The sequence below is a fragment of the Mycteria americana genome, chromosome Z, assembly GCF_035582795.1.
Source record: "Mycteria americana isolate JAX WOST 10 ecotype Jacksonville Zoo and Gardens chromosome Z, USCA_MyAme_1.0, whole genome shotgun sequence".
Classification (NCBI taxonomy): Eukaryota; Metazoa; Chordata; class Aves; order Ciconiiformes; family Ciconiidae; genus Mycteria; species Mycteria americana.
This window is the reverse complement of record NC_134396.1, coordinates 43,646,229-43,665,835: the sequence shown is the minus strand read 5'-3', so window position 1 is coordinate 43,665,835 and position 19,607 is coordinate 43,646,229. Positions and strand designations below refer to the sequence as shown.

General features: G+C 36.3%; 1 protein-coding gene across 1 annotated transcript in view; it reads left to right on the top strand.

Moving 5' to 3' along the window:
- Positions 1–19,607, top strand: part of ADAMTS19 (ADAM metallopeptidase with thrombospondin type 1 motif 19) — a 152,988-nt gene that overhangs the window by 13,069 nt on the left and 120,312 nt on the right. The window contains exon 3 of the mRNA XM_075526976.1: positions 18,535–18,700. Coding sequence (XP_075383091.1) covers positions 18,535–18,700 — 166 coding nt within the window. The remainder of the gene's footprint in view (positions 1–18,534; positions 18,701–19,607) is intronic.

The window sequence follows — 19,607 nt, the reverse complement described above, 5'->3', positions numbered from 1 at the left end:
GGTTTGAACAATGGTAGCTCATTGATATGCACTCTTTGAGTGTTCTACACGGATGAATCAATTTAAACTTGGATCCCTTGTATTAGTCTTTTTGGTGCTAGTCTAGGTGTTTTATCTAATGTAGGTTACATACATAGTTGCTGGTATTTTCCGTTTAAATCTCCTGCATGGGACTCAGCGTAGAAAGCTTTGTGCTCATCCTTTTTGTACTATTACATTTTTGCCTGCATAAAATAGCATTTCAGATTCTGATAGGATTAAATCCAGGCTTGCACTAAAGAAATGGGGCTAATGCAGTTTCATTAGCTAAAGGTACAGCAGTTTGATTCATAGTCCAAAAGACTGGTTTTTAGTCTTACCACAAGAACTGCTGAAGTTACTCATATTACACCAAAATGCTCTAAAGAAACACATCTTTACAAGCACCAAGTCTTTAATTGCAAGGATTTTTTCCGTAAGTGATATGTTTCCATAGGTGTTGCTTTTTCTAGGACTAGTCATGTTTAGCTATGCAAAGGGACTTTCTTATACAATATTAATTATTACTGAAATGTTGTTATTTAATAAATTTTCTGGACTATCACTAAACCAGTTCATTATAAAGAATTTTTAGCTTAAGTTTTATGGAATAGAGTTTTTTAAATCCTGGCTTACTTTAGAGAAGCTGTTGTATTTATTCTGGAAAGGGGACATGGTTGGGGTTGTGATTTTTTTTTTTTTTAATAGTAAATCGGTGGTGTTCCATTTAATATAGCATGTAATTGATGAGCAAAACCAAGTGATTGTTAAGATCATGCATTACGCAGTTATGACAACATGATAGACATAATTTACGGGTTAGGTGGCTGTTTTAAAAATGGATTTTTATGCCAGTTCTGCTTTGAATTGTGCAAGTAAAGGGCTGTATCATGCTTGTTCAAATATAATTGTACCTTGGTTTTCAGTTTGATTGTAGTTTATTTTATTGGTCTGTATTAGTCATCTGTGGTTGGTTAAGCATGTTGCTCCAGCATACTTCTTGAAGTGAAATAAAATAAGGCTTTCCAGGACATTTCAGGCAACAGACAAGAAGCATCTTTATTCATTAGTTAGTTGGTGCATGCACCAACAATGGAGTTGAAGTCATGCAACCACATAAAACATCTGTTTAATGTATGATTGTGTGGGGATCAAATTGAAGGTCTTTGTCCATAGGACTTAAGTGTTTGATATCTTTGATTTTTTTTCCTTTGGTTTAGAAGCCTTGGCAGTTGGTTAATGCTTCCTCCTGTAATGGTAGTTACTTCCTTTAGTTCATCTGGAAATTGTGCTTGAATCACGGTCAGCTCTGATCATTGTGTTTTTGATGAACCAAACTGAAGGCGTGGCCCTTGTGAGTTGCTGTACTATTACTGCATCTTCCAGCTTCTTGAAACATAGACCTACATGAAAATGAGAACTCATAAAAATAAAAAAATAATTCTCTAGCCCACGTAAGAACAGATCAAAATATGAAACCTGAAGGCCAAAATGCTGGGAGACCACTGAAAGAACTTCTTTAAAAAAAAAAAAAGATTCGGATTGTAGTTGACCATTTAGAGCTGCAAGTACAGAAAGTTTATGTGTTCTTGTAGTAGAATAATAAATTCCATTTTAATTAAATTGATTTATGATTAATAGAATTTTTTCATGCAAGTGAGGAGGAATAAGCTAGGTGGCCAATTCATTACCTTTGCACAGATCTTGCTTTCTAGTTTCCTTCTCTTTACTAGCTCTAGCTCCATTTATTATTATTTTTTAAATAAATTAATTTTGTAGCATAAGGATAATAGGCAGTGAATTTTTCTACACACTATAAAATCAGAATCTTGATTGTAGAACATAACTTTATATTTGCTATCACAGCACTACCATTGATCTAAATTGATATGAAATCAGATCTGGATCTGCTTAGTGTTTAGACAGAGAGGGTGGAATACTGTATCTTGCTTTATTGAGCATATATTGACCAGAGCAGATTGAGAGTTTTGAGGGTTGCATCCATGAAATGATTTTTCCATAACAACAACCTCATTTGTCTTCCCTTTTAATATTCTAAACTTGAGAAAGTCTCTTCTGATCTTAACTATAATGCGGTTACCCTCTTACCGTAATATCAGGGCTTGATCATAGTTGACATAAACACAGTGGTTTTGAAAGAGACATAGGATGGTCTTTAGTGTCATTATTATTAAAAAATTATAAATACTTAATGTTAGGCAAGGTTTCTGAGCAAAAGTTACCTATTTTATTAACTCAGTTTATGCCATTAAAATAAATAGACAACATTTTAGGCTTTCTAGCCCTTCCTCAGAGCTTCTGTTTCTTCTGTAATAAAAGAAAAACTACTTCAGAGATAAGAATAATTCCAGAATCTAACAGTTCAACCTTCTGAGACAAAGAGTAGGAGCTACTGAGTGAAGGAAGAAATTATCAGAGAGAAACCAGTAATTTATTACATGGTGGGTTAGCAGAATAGATGATGTTTTCTTGTGTGACATAGTCATGGTTGCTGTAAAATCTGTATCGTTTTAGGCACCTAAGGTTGTATCATATTTGTTTTCTTAAGGATTGCAGAGTGTGCCTTGTGTGCAGTTATGGATATTCTGCACATTTAATAGCTGCACCACTGATGAAGTCTGGCTTGTCAATAGCTGTCTCTGTTCTTACTGATATTAGTTAATCCTTGCATAGTTACCTGGAGCAAATGCATACAATACAGTTTTTTAGTTTAAGTTAGTTTAAACCCCAAGTTTTTTCAGTGTGTCTTTAACCCAGTGTGTCTTGAAAATAGGTTTTAAATTGACTGTCACATACATAATGTAAAATTTGACTTCCCATTTCAACAATGGCTTGTGGCACTTGGATCAGAAATGCTAATTTAATTTTAAAATTTTATAAAATAGAGTCACCTGTGCTAAGAGTAGTAGGCTTTCTGTACCTCATAAACTTCCAGAGTGCTGCATAAGGAAAAGAAATAGGAACATTTCTGGTAAGCCTGTGGTAAGTCTGCATTTCTTAGTTTATAGTTTCTAAGTATAAATCTTTAGGTGTTAATAATTTTGAATTTATGATTTTAAAGATGTATCTGTGGAATACTTTTCTTGAGTGAACATGAAACTGTGTATGTGAAAGAAAATGGAATTTCATGTACTGCAAACTCAAAGTCCAGATCATCTCTGTATTGCATAATTTCTCTCTCTTCCCTCTCCTTTTCCCCCCTTTGTTTAAAGGATGTAGAGCCTAAATACTTGATAGATTAATAGATACATAGCTGTGGAGAATGTGTATTTGGAATCTGGGTAGCTGCAATTTAGTAAAAAAATATGTTTATTTACACAGTAATTTTAGCTGTGTAACATGGTAACAGGAAAAAAAGAGGCATTTAGAGTATTTATGCTTCTGTCAAACATTTTTCATGTATATACATTTTCATGCAACTGCAATTGTTTGTTTTGTAGATGTTGCAATTGAAAGCTAGGCTTTAAATTGTGGTTTATGTCAAAATTTTAAAATATAGCCACTAGTTTTGAATGTCTCAGATTATTAGTATTCAGCATATACATTTACACTCCCCAGACTGAATGCTAGTTAAGAATACATGAGCATAAATGTCTTGGCCAAATTTATCTTGCAAGTCAGTGACAGAACAAGATTAGAATTCACAACTTAAAATAAAGACAGAGAAAAAGTGAAAAATAGAATTGGACTAAAATTTAGAGATCAGGACAGTATCAGCTTAGTACAACATCACAGCCAAATACATGTCCCCTTTGTGAAAAGCGATGATGTTGATGTAGGCAGTGGCATAGGTCAGCTGTTATTACCAGAAAAAAAAAATTTCCAGCAGAACAGAATTGTAGGGATTATTGAACCTAAACTGAGGAAGTACCAAATGAGCTGTTATATCTTTTAGAAATTGTATACAAAGAAATGTTCTATTATTCATGCAGGATTGCAGCACTGTTGATCTTCTTTTTAATACCTTGCACAAAGATATTTGAGTAAATTCTCTTTCTTTCTGAATGTAGATTATACTTCAGTAGGATTATGTAAATTTTTCATTATGCTTTTTCTCTTTATTTGCTTACATCCCTTTGTTGTATTCCATGCCCCACCTACTGCCTACAAGGACCACCAGGTCCATTTTAGCAGATCTGCTCGCCATCTATCCATCCGTCCATCTATCCAACTGTCCATTCATCCATCCGTCCATCCATTCATCCACCCAATGGGAAGTACGTTCCAGTGCAGGGGGTGAATCTGTCCCAGGGGTTGGACTTGGCGTTCATCCTTGCTGAATTTCATGAGATTCCTGCTGATAACTATTCATAAATATATATTTATACATATATTTTATATGTGTAGGTTGGATGGCACTAAAATGACGTCACGTGAATGACTGGTATCTCAATGACACCCACATTTCCATCATTCTGTGGCTTCAGTAAAGATGCTGGGGCTCTTGTTGGCTATCCCTGTTCTTTATGTTTTTATCTGGCTCATAGATGACATTCTTTGTCCAGTCATACCTCTTCAACCCCCAAAATTTTAAATTATCTGAGGGTTACTAGTATCTATAGTGCAAATCATTAGGTAACAGAATTATCTTCATGTGACACATTTGGAATAAGTTATCTGCAGTTAGACACAGTTGGTTTGCTTGCCATCTTATTTTTTAGAAAAATAGACTATACAGCAGGAATGGTACATTTAGCTTTAGGAGTTTGTAATTCATATTTGTTACATTTCTGTTCGAAGCGTTTGAAAATAGCACTTAGAATTGCCTTATGGTAGTAGTTTTCAATGAATTATTATTAAAGATACTTCAGTTACCTCAAACTGGAACAGATTAGACTTGTCGCTGTGGAGAGAAAGAACAGCATACACACATCTAGTTCATGGGACAGTCTGCGTAGGGTAGTGATTGTTTATAAAGGTTTCTGTAGTTGTTCCAGAAAGAGTCATCTTAAGAACTATAGGGTTTTGCTTAGCACCAGTGTCCTATTTACCTCCTTTTAACATTTAATATTTTGAAATTTGAGTTATGGTGCACTAGTGATTTTGAAATTTTTTATGTATGTTTAAATTATGCTGTGCCTTCTCAGTGCACGACTTAAAAGGGTTTGGGATGAGTTCTGCATTTTAAAGCATTGAGCCTCTTCCAGTGTTTTGACACAACTAATTTGACTAAAGCAAGCCACAATTAAACTATACTTCTGGGTAACTGCTGCCAAAAAAAGAGTGTACAGTGGAGTCCATTTACAATGTGCTGTTGAAGCAATAAATCTGTGAAAAGAATAACATATGTTTAATTTCAGTAAACTTCTTCTTAAAGTTTGTTTTTTTTAAAAAAGGAGAATCTACGAAAGCTTATACATGATGTTGTAATGAACCTGCTGGCACGTTACTTAGGAGAAACAACTTTCACCACCGTATATAGCTAGTAACATGTTGTATGCCTCACAATACAGGAAAGTAAGTAGCATCAAAGACTAGCAGACAAAACTACTTAGATCTAGGAAACTGAGACAAAAAAGGTATTTTTGTAAAAAAACAGAATGTCAGATATAACTATGACCTTAAAATAACAAACTGGAAATAACAAATGGTAGGAATTCTGTTATTCCTGATGATCCTATTATGTGTTTGCCTGTTCTGTGCTTTCCCACTTCTTAAAGACTTCATTCTCCATGTGAAGCTGGCTGCCTTTCAATTCAAGATGTACCTTTGGTGTAACTTGGTATGATCGTTCTGAAGTCCCACTTTCACAAATTTAGCTGGCAGAGTGAGAGACAGGGTTCCAGTGAATTTTGCCTGGTTTTCAGTGTCACTTTTGTTCATATTAATGTGGAGAGAAGGCAGCGTTTTAGATGATAAGGAGCATATTCTTTTTGATGATTCAGTATTTTCAAAGGAGAAAACCCTCTTGCTGGAAAGCTCCTGACCACTTCTAGCCATGAAGAGCCTAGCTTGGATGTTTTATATGAACAGGAGGTAAGACTGGAAGCAACACCTGGGGAGTTGACTTTGCTTTAGTGGTAAATTCAGAGCTGGGAGGCACAGGAGAATGAAACAGACCAAAGGCTGGTGTAAGTGGCATCTAGTGTGTCTTACTGTTTTTATACTACATTTATGGATTTGCTTTACAGGCTGATGACTTAGCTGGCAGTGACAGGAGGAGGAAAAGATTGTGTATTTGCTGATCACAGGATCATTATGAACCATCGGGCATGATGTGGGTGTGAAAGATGCATCTAACTGGTGAAGGACATTTAGTGGGGGTACAGAAATACAGAAACTTCATTCTCATTTCACAAAGTTGCAGTTAAGAGGTAGCTGAAATAGGCTTTCAGTACTGTTTACTGATGTTCAGAGAGAGGAATTCAGTTGTCGCTACAAGGATAATTATATTAGTAAAGCCTATGTCATCAAGCAACCATCAAAGTCTGGTGTGTTTATCATCACACAGCAGAAACTGTGATACAATATGATTACCTTTTATAAAAACACTGGAGTCTATATCAAGGAGCCTGGAAAGCTGGCCAAGGAGGAAAACAATGTAGACCCAAGATCAGATGGGTCTAAAATAATGGCCAGGAATAAATTAAGGTTAGAAAATTGGAAAGATTTCCAACTATTAGAAGACAAACATCTGAAACAAGTTTCAAATAGGAATAGTAAAATAATAGAGCAGCAGTTCTACTGAAACTACTTTAATTAACAGTAACAGCAAGGAAATACATTAAAAAGAAATCTAGGCTGATAAAGGATCTGTGTTACAAGGGTAAGTGTAAGAAAGCCTCTATTTTATGAAGTCTTGAATACGTAGGGGGCTGGACTTGATTTGTGGATCTAACACATCTAAAATACAAATGCAATTCGCATTCTCTGTTCTAGACTGTTTCTTATCCTTTATTCATTTTTCAATGCTACAGGACTTAAGCAGCGCGAATTAAGGTAGTATAATGAGAATAATGAAATAATGCATGCTGCACGTGACATAAAGAGAAAATTGGATTTCATTCAGCAAGTTGAGTTTAGCTGAGTGTTTTTAATATTCCAGTGAAATTTATAAGCAAACCTACAATTTCACAAGTGATGTATAATTCTCTTGGTTTGATTTCCTGGCTAAAGTAAAAAGATTGAATGGCTTTTTATGACTTTGAGACAGTAATAAAAAAGCTGAGAATCCATTGTGCTAGGTAAGTCACTAGAGGAATCAGACAGTTGTTCTCTTGGCTGGTGCTACTTTCAAGACAATGTTATTTGTTCAGAAAATTATGCATGGCCTGTGTTAATACCAAGTGCTCCAGTCAGCACTGGAGAAGTCCAGATGATTCACTTGGTAGCAAGTGGTCTTTTCCTGTGGAGGTTTTCTCTCTTTCACGGAATACACAGCTTTTTTGTGTATTGGGGTGTCTTTTCTTTTGTTACAGGTGCTTCTTAAGTTTGGGGTTTTTTTGATACTTTAAGCCACAGCTTAATCAGCCAGAACCTGGGCAAGAGCTTCTTGGGCAGGGGAAAGGAAAGGGAGTTTGAACACATAATTTCAGCATTTGACAACTGGTTTATCAGTTCTACTGAATTCTTCTGGAGAGCAAAGGGCAAGTGTGCAGTAGTAGCAAATGCACTGACTTTTCTGGAAATAGTGGCACAAGCTGAACAAGTGGACTTCATGAGTGATGTGACAGTATTGTTGCAAGTCTATAGCCAGCTGATAGTTCTAATAAGAAGAATAGAGAGTAGTTGGCATGTGAAGAGGTGGTCGCTTGAACCTGATGACCAGCCTGTTACATTGCACAGGAAGCTTGGCACCTGGGGGGACTTGTGTCAGGTTCATGAGTTTCACTGCTGATGGCAGTGAGTGAGCATCTGATTTTAAAACACCACCATGAGTTTAGGAAGCACATTTTGTGCTTTTGTCTAAAAAAAGGCACTTAAATGAGAGAGATTAGAATTGATACATTTTATTTATTTTATTTGCAATTTCATTTTGTGTGTGTTGAATGCCTGTTTACTAGTGAGTAGCATAGTGAATGCTGCTGAGTAATAACATAATTATTTTCCTGCATCTGTGTGGATTTTTCAGAGAGTGAGGAGTGTGTATTTACGTGTGTGTATAGTCATTGTAAACACTATAAAATGGCAAGAGAAGCAAGGGTAATAACAACTTCAGCATTTTAATGTTATTCTTCAAAATCACAGATTTTTAAACAGTATCTTCTTAAGATGGTGATCATGAAAGATGGATGTATTGTGCTGGAAACTAGGGAATTTGTACTTGCTCTGCAATTTGTGTTAGTCTTTAGCAAAAAAGGGTTTCGTACCCTTGTATTCACCTTTGTGTACCAATTCATAACACACCCTTTTAGGTAATATCTTGATTAAAAATAATCTTAACAATACATCATGTAGGCTAAAGCCCATTTGGTATAAAGTCCATGAAATATAAATATATCTTCATTACGCATTTATTATGATGATCATGTATTGTATCGTGGGGAATACATCAGCTTTTCGTCTTTGGCATGGATTGTTGTGGATTTAGAAAACTCCACGAGACAGAAGAAAGCAAAAGAGATGAGAACTTTTATGGTAAACCCAGATAGCATGGGACCTATGATAAAAGTGACAATGCTGAAACAAAAAACAGATGTGAAACATGGATAAGGACATTGTAACGTCGTAGTGATACGGATGGGTTTTTGACATAGACCCTTGTTGATCTATGTGCCTTTACAGCTTTTTCCTTCCTTTATGTAAAGCTGGAATTAATTGAAACATTTTAAAGCTTATTAATGATAAGTTTACCTGTAAGTATTGAAAAGCTTTTTTGAAATGCTTGGGAAATAACAGTTTGAACTACCTATGCTTATGTTAATTTTATAATATCTGGTTTTGTTGTTTTATCACCTTATGATAGGTGTGCAAAATGCATCCTCTACCTTTGAAGACATTGTACTGCAGCTATGCAGACAGGTTACGCTTGAGGGTTAATTATCTCAGATATGACATGAGAATTTCCCAAAGTGCCCTACAAAAACCCTGACTTTTGAGTCTTTATCTGGGAGGTGTGAGTACTGATCGTTATAAGCTGTGGACTTCATAGCCTAATGATAGAAATTATACTGAAGCATTTTTCTCTAACTTCCAATAAAATCTAAGTCCATCACAAAGAATACATTAAACAGAACTGAGACATTTCTGTGGATACCTTTTGCATAAATTAAAAATACATCACAAATGTGAAAAGCTAGCCATGTAACTTAGGGTATTTATACTCTGTAAATGGCCACTGTGTAAATAAGCCTATGTAGAATTTTTTTGTGTCTTTTATAGAAGTGCAGTCAGCAGTTGAGAGATATATGTTCTAATCGCAGAGGTTTAGCATCTAATCTCAGATTTTTATCAAGGGAAAAGAAATGTGAGCTTCTCATTCAGCAGATCGGCACTATTTGGGACAGTTTGGGTGAGTAGGTTTTTGCAGAGCTGTGGGATTCTTGCAGAGGATACAGCCTATCACCAACTTCCCAGTTGAAACTCAAATACCTTTTCTTAGCTTAGCTGTATTTCAGCAAAACGCCATTGGAAGAACCCAAGTCTTTCAACAAGATAAGTTGCACATCACTGAGAACTGAGTTAAGTAAAATTCAGAACCTGAAACTATCATGGGAAGCTTGTAGGCAGTGAGTTTGGACCATGGCTATGAAACAGTATGTTCCTGGTAAGATATTCTTATCACCAAGTCAATTTGCTGCTTCTCCACCACTCTTCAGTAAGTAGGAAACTGAAAGGTATAGAACCCTGTACAGGCCAGATAAAAGGTTTTCTTTTCTAGGTCTGGCAGGAAGAGCTTTGTCCACAATGAGATGCATTTTGTTTTTGCTTGAAAAACTATTCTATCTAAGTAAAGTTTTTAAAGTTAATGTAGCATTCATGTTGGAGAGCTAAAAAAATAGAATGTCAGTTTGAGCAAAAGTTAATGTTGCTGTTGGAACTTTATTTTGGCAGTGCTGCAATATTTGCTATCCTGGATTTTTTTTTTTAAAGTTATGACTTAACTGCACATATAATAAAATATACATGGTTTCTAATGGAGCTGATTTAACTTTGAGCTGAAACTTTTAATTTATAAGCATAATTCAGAAAGAATAGGGAAAAATTGAAGTAGGTTTAATAGATTTCCAAGGCATTTTTATAAAAAACGAAAAGGGGTTGAGGAATTAATTCTACCTGTATCTTGTTGCAATTCACCATATATAATGTGATATGTCTTAAAATGGTATTATTGAATGTTCCCTGGTAATCTTCAGAGTGTACAGCTATACTGAATTGATTTTATAATCAAGTGATAGTTATGTGTTTCCAGCTGGGTTTCATAAATATGAAATGTTTTATGTATGTGACCATTAATAAATATTCTTAAGGTATTAAAAAAAAAAAAACTAGAGAAGCGGCTACTAAATTGCTAACATGTTACCATTTTAGAGAATGTCTGATAAAATTACAGGTGATGTAATTTACATCCTCCAGACTAAAATGTACCTTGACTATCTGTTTTCTTGTAATGGCAGTTGAAACATTAGGAAATTCTACCTTGCACAGAGGCAAGATGCCAACAAGTAGCTGAATGGCAGTGCCTTATGTAAAGAAATGATTTCTTGTGCTTCACATCACCTGCAAGAAATATGGGCAGTCCAGCTGGCCATAAGGGGAGAGGCACACTTTGGCAGTGGAGGCAGACAAGAAGAAGTATTGCTGGTAAGAGTGTAGGAGGTTTTAGGGGTGGAGGTTTTATTTTGAGTAGGTCTGGTTGTGGTGCACGTTGGTAAGAAAGGCATTTGTGGAGTGGGATTGAAGAACTGAGATGTGCAAAGGGACATCAGACTGCAAGATACGTGTTAATGTTCAGTTTAATGGAGAAAATGTAGGTGTATCAAAGCGGCCTTTCTTGAGGTCCTAGAGAATGTCTGCAAACCTGAATAAAAATCAATAGGTATTTCACAGTCCTACCAGTGTCGCACTTGTGACCTGATATCGTGTTGCCTCAACTGTCTTGTTTCCAAGGTATATTAAATTTGTCACAGCTCTCAAGTGGTATCTAGGAGGCTGTCAACCTTTTACAGATTGTGAGATTGCTAGTAAATATTTGACAACATTGAATCATTTCCAAAGCTACGAATCTGTTGGCTTCTTTGAGTTCTAGTCTGCTGAAGGACAGCACTGGACTTAACCAACAATGTCTGTAAGCCCTTGCAGTGCAGGGATCACAAGAATCATGTTTCTATGTTACTCATTATAAAATGGAAAAAAAAGGATCGTGTTTCTATGTTACTCATTATAAAATGGAAAAAAAAGGATGCTTTTTAAAAGTCTATAAGTCATGGAAAGTTAAATAACTCCTGTCCACCCTTCAATATGTTAGGATCTTAATAGATCCTTTTCCGTATTTTTCTTACCATAATTTTTATTAATGGTCTTGATATATTTTTGGGATCTCATTCACTGTGGTTGGAAAAAGAAAGCTAACTAGTTCTGCTTTTGTATCTTGTTGGCCTTTTTCATACTCCAGAACTTGAATCCTTCCTGCACGGCAAATAACTCTTTAATAGTGCTTTTTGACTTGTAATCTTGTAAATGAGCAAATGAGAGGAGGAGGAATTGTTCTGTTTATTTCCACTACGGTTAAAGTTTATGCATACCATAAAGCTACTAGTACCAGTTCCCTCCTGGAGTTTGCTGTGGGCTGTGAGCATACAAACTACATGTTTGCTCTGTTCTTATGTTCTTTCTTGTCATCTGTTATGCACTGGCAGTGAGAGGATACTGTACAGGGTGGACCTTTGTTCTGACCCAGTCCAGTTGTTCATATGTACTTAACATACATGTGATTGTGTTCTTAATATTGTCAATCGGCAATTTTATCAGTGGTGCACGTGATCAGCCAGCCTGGCAAAACAGGGTGACGACAACTTTGCTAGATGGAAAATTTCCTTGAGAAAAAGGACGTCAAGATTTGAGAAGGGGAGATTCAGAAAAATTATGCAATTCACATATTTTTGTTGAAAGATTTCACTCTAAAAGATCTCTTGAGAAATTAAAATATTTCACATGTGGTCTCCAAACAGTAAAGGCACAAATGCTAAAATCTATTTTAGGTGCTTTCATTCAGTAAAGCTAACATCTGAAATAACTGGTAACATCTTGCAATAGATCTCAAACTTATGTTACAAAAAAATTTATTGCACACACAACCTTATTAAAATATTTTTTATTGTGGAGGTAGTCAATGACTGTTTGTGGTCACTTCTTAAGTAGACTTTACTTTGTTTAGCTATCATCCCACACTCTGAAGACAGTTTAAAAATCATAGTAAATGTTAGAATATTGGCAATTTAAGCAGTACTTGTACCAAATACAGCAGTAATTTCTAATAATGTGTTTATAGAGGGAGACTTAGGTCTAAAAAAGGAAATATTTTATTTCTGGCTAAAAAACCATGAAATTTGGAATCTGGAGGAAATGCCAAACATCTTAGGGTTTGGCTGGCAGTGAATTAATGGGCAAATGGAAGTTTGAGAGGTAACAACCACAAACCCTCTGGGTGGACCTGATATCCTAGTTTCTTTGTCCATGGGTCTCCTTTCCTTCATTTTCTTTTCAGCAAATCAGATTCCTTTGGCTTTTTGTCCTTTCTGTGATCAGCTTACACTTCACTCTCCACTGTCAGCTTGAGAGATTCTTGCTCAGTCGAGTAAGGTTATGTGAATAATAGCACCTGTTGATATGTGTCAGAATATGCAAACCCATCTCAATTTTGCATGCTTCACTATTCTACTTAATTCGTATCTAAGAAAAATGAAGAAATCCTTTTGCATGTGCAACATCAGCTTGTTTTGATAAAAGTAGTCATCATCTTAAACACCATGAGAGCAGCATCCTATAGAGAATGATTTTCCTAAAGGTTCAGGGTAGTGTGTATATTAAACCAGACTGGAAGCAGAGGAGTTTGGAAGAGCTTACATGGAAATCCTTTCATTTTTATACTGCAGATGACATTAATATTTTGGTTCTGGTAGTTATTATATGCTTATTAAACTATATGTGTGTTTTCTACATCTGATAGGGATGCATTTTTCCTGTGACAGTATTGCTGCTTGCCTTGGGCAGTACGGTGGGAGTGTGAAGAAGTACAGTTTCGTACAGTCTGTCCTTGCATGTTGTGTGCATCTGCTTCACAAGACAGTGGAGAGTAGACTGTAGGGAAAATTTTTATTGGGGTCATGACATGGCAACTCTATGTCCATTTATTACTGAAATCTAGTTTAAAATGCCTGTGAATGCATGAAGAGCCAAAAGAGTAGTGAGCAAACAGGAAAGGTGTAACACGCTGGGAGTTTACTTCAGGTGAAATTTTGAATCTACTGCTCCTTTAGGGGAACACACCATTATTAGGTACACCTGTGTCCATGCAAGCGTGCCGCTGGTAGTAATAACCTGCAAGAGAGGGACAGGCATGTAACTCTGTACAGGTGGCCTCTGTGGGATGACACCAGGGACTGCCCTGGGCTGGCCACAGCGGGTTCCAGTGGGCTCCAACGGACCCGCCGCAGGGCACAGTTGAGCCCCTCAGCCAAGGTGGCAATGCTGCTGGGAAGAGGAAAGGGTAAAACGGCAGTGTGAGGAGTGAGGGAAAAAAGTGAGAGAAACATCCCTGTAGACACCAAGGGTAGAGGAGGAGGAAGAGGTGGTGCTCCAGGCGCCGGAGCAGATATCCCCACTGTAGATCCTCCATGGTGTCCTCCCAGGCCAGAGCAGGTGGACGTGCCCTGAAGGACACTGCAGGCCGTGGAGAGCCTATGCTGGAGCAGGCTTATCCTAAAGGACTGCAGCCTGTGGAGAGGGAGGAAGGGTAAAGTGTGAGGATGAGGGAGCAGCAGAGAGAAACTGTTATGTCCTGACCGTACCCCCTGTTCCACACCCACGCTGTGCTGCTCGGGGTGCAGGGGGAAGGTGGTGTTTTCATTTGTCTTTGCTTCTCACTATCCAAATCTGTTTTAATTGGCAACAAATTAAATTAATTTTCTGCAAGTCAAGTTTTATTTGCCCATGATGGTAATAGCTAAATGATCTTCCTGTCCTTATCTTGACCCATGAGCTTTTTTTTTTAAAAAAAAATCTTATTTTCTCCCCCTCTCCTGTTGGGGAGGAGAGTAGGAGAGCGGCTGGGTGGGTGTCTGGCAGCTGGCCAAGGTCAACCCACCACAGTGGTCAATTGTTTCGTGAATGAAATACTTTGCTTTGACATGTCAAGCTGCAGGATTAGAAACTGCTACTACATAAGTGACTAATGATAAATTATAGACCACTGATACTCATCGTTTGGAACTGGCAAACTACTTTGTTTAAAAAAGTAAAAAAGCCTTAATGCTCTGACATTTCTTTGAAGTCTGTGTTATGTTGTCTGCATTTATTACTGCATTTCAATGAACCTCTGTGATGAAAACAACACAACGTATTGACAAAATGCTATTTCATAACTGTCTTGTGGTATGTAAAGTCTCCTTTTTGACACAGTGTTATCTGTGCCCCACCTGTTCTCTGGGATATTAAAATGGGAATGTCTTAATCTCTGATGGTAGTACATGCTTGTGGATATTCTTCTGTCATCCCGGTTTTTGGTGATAATGATAGCAAGGGAAATACCTTTTCTTCTTTTCTTACTTCTCAATTCCTGGTCTTAGGAAAGCATATTCATTTTTCTTACATTCCTTTGCTGCATTATTTGTATAAATTCTGCATTAAACAATATTACGTTCAAAATCTGCATTGTTTCAACTTTGAATGATAACAAGCTGCCACTCTGAATTGGTATACAAGGAAGAGTATATAAGAGTTCAAAGAAATCTTTGCCAATCTTGACATTTCCTGGCTTATACCCAGTATCTGGGAACTATATGCATAGGTGGTCTTCAGAAATCTACTTCACTTTTACATGTGTATAACTTCTCATAGTAATATACCTTTATTAGAAACAGTAGACTTACTTCATGTTTTCATAGGATACATAACAGAATATCAAATCCTTATATATGCTCCAAATAGGAAAAAAGAAATTGCTGTCCTTTTAGGAAAGAAATGCTGGGCAGAAAATATTAGCATGAGTGTTCTAACATAGATGTTAGAAATAGGATGGCATAGCAGTTTCTGTTATAATGTCTTTTATCAGATGCTATTGCCCAGAATATTCAGATATTTTTCATTCTTCATCTCTCATCTATGATATTTCCTATTGGATGTAAGAAAAAAACCCCAGCTTTCATATTTCAGACTAATTCTGATCTGCCTACTTTTTGTGAATATTGGCATATTTCAGATGTGAACTATTTTTATTTTAGATAAGACAAAAGGTTATTTTTCATTCAGGGCTAGTGAATGAAATTCACTAGCCATTTCAAACACATGGCTTTTTTGTGTTTGTTTCTTTTAAGAAGGTGAAAAGTCTTGATATAATGTGAATGTATGTTGTGGAAAGCTTTCATTATGAGGGCAAGTGTCCACTTTAAAATACATATGGTGGATGTGAGTCCATTTCAGAGTGTCCATACTTAGTCCCATGTAATGCTTTACATGCTCATTTGATGAAGTCTGCCCTTAAGGTCTCACTCTAATGCATAAAGTAAATAAAATGCAGAGTAAGTACCCAGTTCATCCTTACTTAGGAGGTCTGAAGAATTTTTTGCCAAATGACGTTGTCCTGGGCTTGAACTCTACTGAGAGGTACGTGTGCTACATTTAAGTTTTTTGTTTTATTTCAGGTAAGAAACTTGAAAATGCAGGGATACATGAATGCAGGGGGAAGAACGGCATGTTATGTTACCTTTGCATGAGATAAGTCCACCATCCTGGTAGCCTTTTCAATTGCAGCTGTTAAGAGTGGTAGCTTTTCAGATGCAACTGGTGGGAAATGGATCAGTTCCTCGAAACTCACTTACAATTCTACCCTAGATGCATATTATTTTTTAAAAATTTTTTAAATCTTTGTTCTGCTGTGGATTTTCATGACATGGAGGTTTTGCCATTTGAACTGTCTGAAGCCTCTATTTGGCCCTGGCATCCAATATCTGAAAACACGTTGAAACTGTGGTGCTTTAATGCATGGCTTTGATTTTCTCTGCTTTCTGTGTTTAGTTTTATGGTAGAAGATCTTCTGAACTCCACTTCCAATGATTATGAAAAAATAAGGGCATGGTTGGCAAGGATACGGCTTCATCTTCCCTTTTCTACCTGTGAAATTGTCCAAGAGATGGAGAAATAGTCACCTTTTTTTCAAAAGCACTCAAAATGATCACGGAGATTAGTTGGTTATCCAGATTTGTCTGAAAATTACCCATTTGAATACATATAACTGAGGTTAATTTTATTCAATAAACTTTACATCACTGTTCAGTTCTTTAACTTCTGACTCAGGAGACTGGCAATAATTTTCGGCGCTCTCTACCAATGGATTAACCTTCAGTTTATGCAAGGATCTGAAAGAAAACATAAAATGTCAGTGGTCCTAGCACAGCTTCTCAATGTCTAGTTGGCAGTCTGAAGAACAGCATCTTAAAGCCCTAGTTTCATTTTGCAGCAAAGAGAATGAAGACAGAAGAAATATGGCAAATGTACTACGATTCAGTCTTTGTTCAAGGTGGACTAAAGCTTTGGTTTTTTGTAGGTGGGCAGGGGAAACCTGCAGCACTACCTGATGGGCTGCTATTCCTGTTGTATATCCAGAGTTTATCAACATCTTTCATAGGCTACATAATGATTGAAAAAAACCAAAAAATCTATGCCTGAGTGAAATTCAACATTAGACATAAAAATTTAATGAAAAATAGTTTATGCATTTTACTAGTATTTGAGAACTATGCTTTTAAATAAATTTTCATTTAACATAATTTATAGTTTATATTAGAAAAGTTAATTGTTATGTGATGGTAACATTATTCAGGATATGTAGGAGTGGTGTCTGGTAGGTGAATGGAAAGTACCTAGCAATACATAAGTAGCTAATCTTCTAAATGTGTAACATTAAAGGCCACAATGGAGATAAACTGACCTAAAAATTAAGTGCAAAAAGGAAAAGGAATGGCCAAACAAACCCAGCTACTCTTATGTTTCTCTACATTGTTAATGATGACCTTTCAACATCTGTTCAGCATTCTGCAGCTAGTGTAGCTGGTTGAAAAATTAAATACATGTATTCACATTTATTTAATGTGATTGTGCAGAGCAATTGTTGGGGTTTTGGGTTTGGGTGTTGGGTGTTGGGTTTTTTTCTTTTTAAAGTAATGCCCACTTATGTTTGAAGGAAATTGTATTTTGTACCACCTATAAAATTTAAATTTGTTTTCTTGCTTGGATCGGAATTTCTTTTTGATGATTTATCCATATGTCAGGCAGGATATCCAATGTGATAATGGCATCTACATAATTCCAGAAGAAACAAAATTCTTTTCCATTTCTCTCCATTCATACTACATGGAAACAGACAAGAAGAGCTCTTTGCTTCTCTTAGCCAGATGTACCACATTGTTTTCTTTCTGTAGCAAAACTGTTTAATAGGTTTTTAAGTTTAGAGAATGAGAAAGTTAACTGTCAGTCTTGCAGATGACATTTTCTAGGAGGACAAAAAACCACAAAACCTTGCTGTCTCCAGCTTTTCTCTTGATAGGAACTTGTGTGTGTTGGCAGCTTAACAATTTGAGCTGAGTTAGATTTGTATGGTATTTATATAAATACGTTTTATAGTATTCTTTTTAACTTTGGCCACACTTTTGTGGTATTAGATATGCATCTGTTGTGTTAGCTTTTTATGTATGTTTGTGTGTATAAATATGTTGGGGCGTATAAATGTGTGTATAAATATGTTGGGGTGGGGGGGAGCTAACCAGCTAAATGGCTGTATTGGAATGTTTTTCGATTTTAGCTGCTGGCAACCAAGGAGGGATTGATGCCTTTTTTTATACCTTTTTTTTTTTTTTAATTTGAAAAAGTGTAAAAGGAGTGTCACAAGATGTCTTTTCCACCTTCATAGTTTTTCAGGATGTATTCTTATGCCCTAAATTATTGCTGTTATTTCATTAAATATAGTCATCTAAAAATGTGACAATACACTGAGTAATAAAACTAGCGTATAGACTTTTCTGTACATGCTGTACGTATTTAAATGACCCCATGGGTCTCCCAAAGCAAACTTTTAACATTCCAGATCTTTTACCGTGCATCTGCTACTGGCATGTAGCCACCCACCCACACAGATTTAGTTGAAATAAATGAAATTTATTCTGGTTCACTTCAGTAGAAAGGCTTGTAAAATATAAAGGTAGTCACCTTGCTGGTAAGGTTACTAAAACAAAGGGTTTTCTTAAATGGAGTTTTGTGGGTTTTTTTCTTCTGCGGGACTGTGCACAGTTTAATACTTTCTTAAATTTTTATCTTACGTGTTCCTTCTGTTTTCCTTTGCAGATGGGGTTTATACAGATTAATGAGGACTTCATATTTATTGAGCCACTCAATCGCACTTTGGCTGTGACAGGTCATGCACACAGGGTGTACAGACGAAAAAGGTCCATAGAGGAGAAAATTACTGAAAAGCCAGCTTCTCAGAATCAGTACTGTGGTGTTGTTACAGGTAATATACAAATCTCACTGAAAAGATCTAATGTAGAAAAAATTTTTAAGATATGTAGGTAGTAGTTAAAAACAATCCCCAACAAAAGCATATCTGATTATTCTTGTAGCAATAACTTATAGTGGACTTTGAGGTGGTATGCTGAGGCTGCCGTTTCACTTGTTGGAAGAGGGAACTGTCCATTGAGGAATAGACACTGCTTCTTAGTGTCCAATTATATTTGAAAATAGAAATCTTTGGGTCACTTTTTTACTTCTACTTAATAATTACAACTTATTTCTTGTTCCTCTCTGTCTTCATACTTGCTTAATTACTTACTATGTGTAGTGCTGGGACTTAATTTTCCATTTTAAAACATTAGCACAGTTGATCCCAGTTTTGGTTAGTAATAAGTCTTGAACTTCCAAATGGGTCTGACACTGTATTGAAATGATTTTTATAACAGTGTTCTTGTTCTATGATTGACATTTAGAAGAAATGTGTGAAACAATCCTAATGCATCTTCTTCAATGGCAGGTAGAAGAAGTTATTGAAGTACAAGGTTTTCAACAAAAATTTGGCACATAGTGATGACTTAATAGTTTTCAATGGAGAGGAGAAAAATGGCTTTTGTGAAAGATGACATTCTGTTGTTCCTGCTTCATCATCAGCTCCTCTTCTTCAAAGGCTAGAGGATATCTCAGTCTTCTGACCTCAGCATTAGCTGAGGGTGTTTTTAATGTTGTTGTGAGAAATTATTTTTTTCCCAGAAAATAAACCAGAATGACTGCACATTTAGAGGCATTTTTTTCATGTCTCCTAACGTAGTATAAGTGAGATATTGACAAAGTGGAAAGAAATAGTAGAGGTGCACTGACATGGCTAGGGAGCTGGATTATATGACATTTGGCGTGAGGCAGAAGGAACT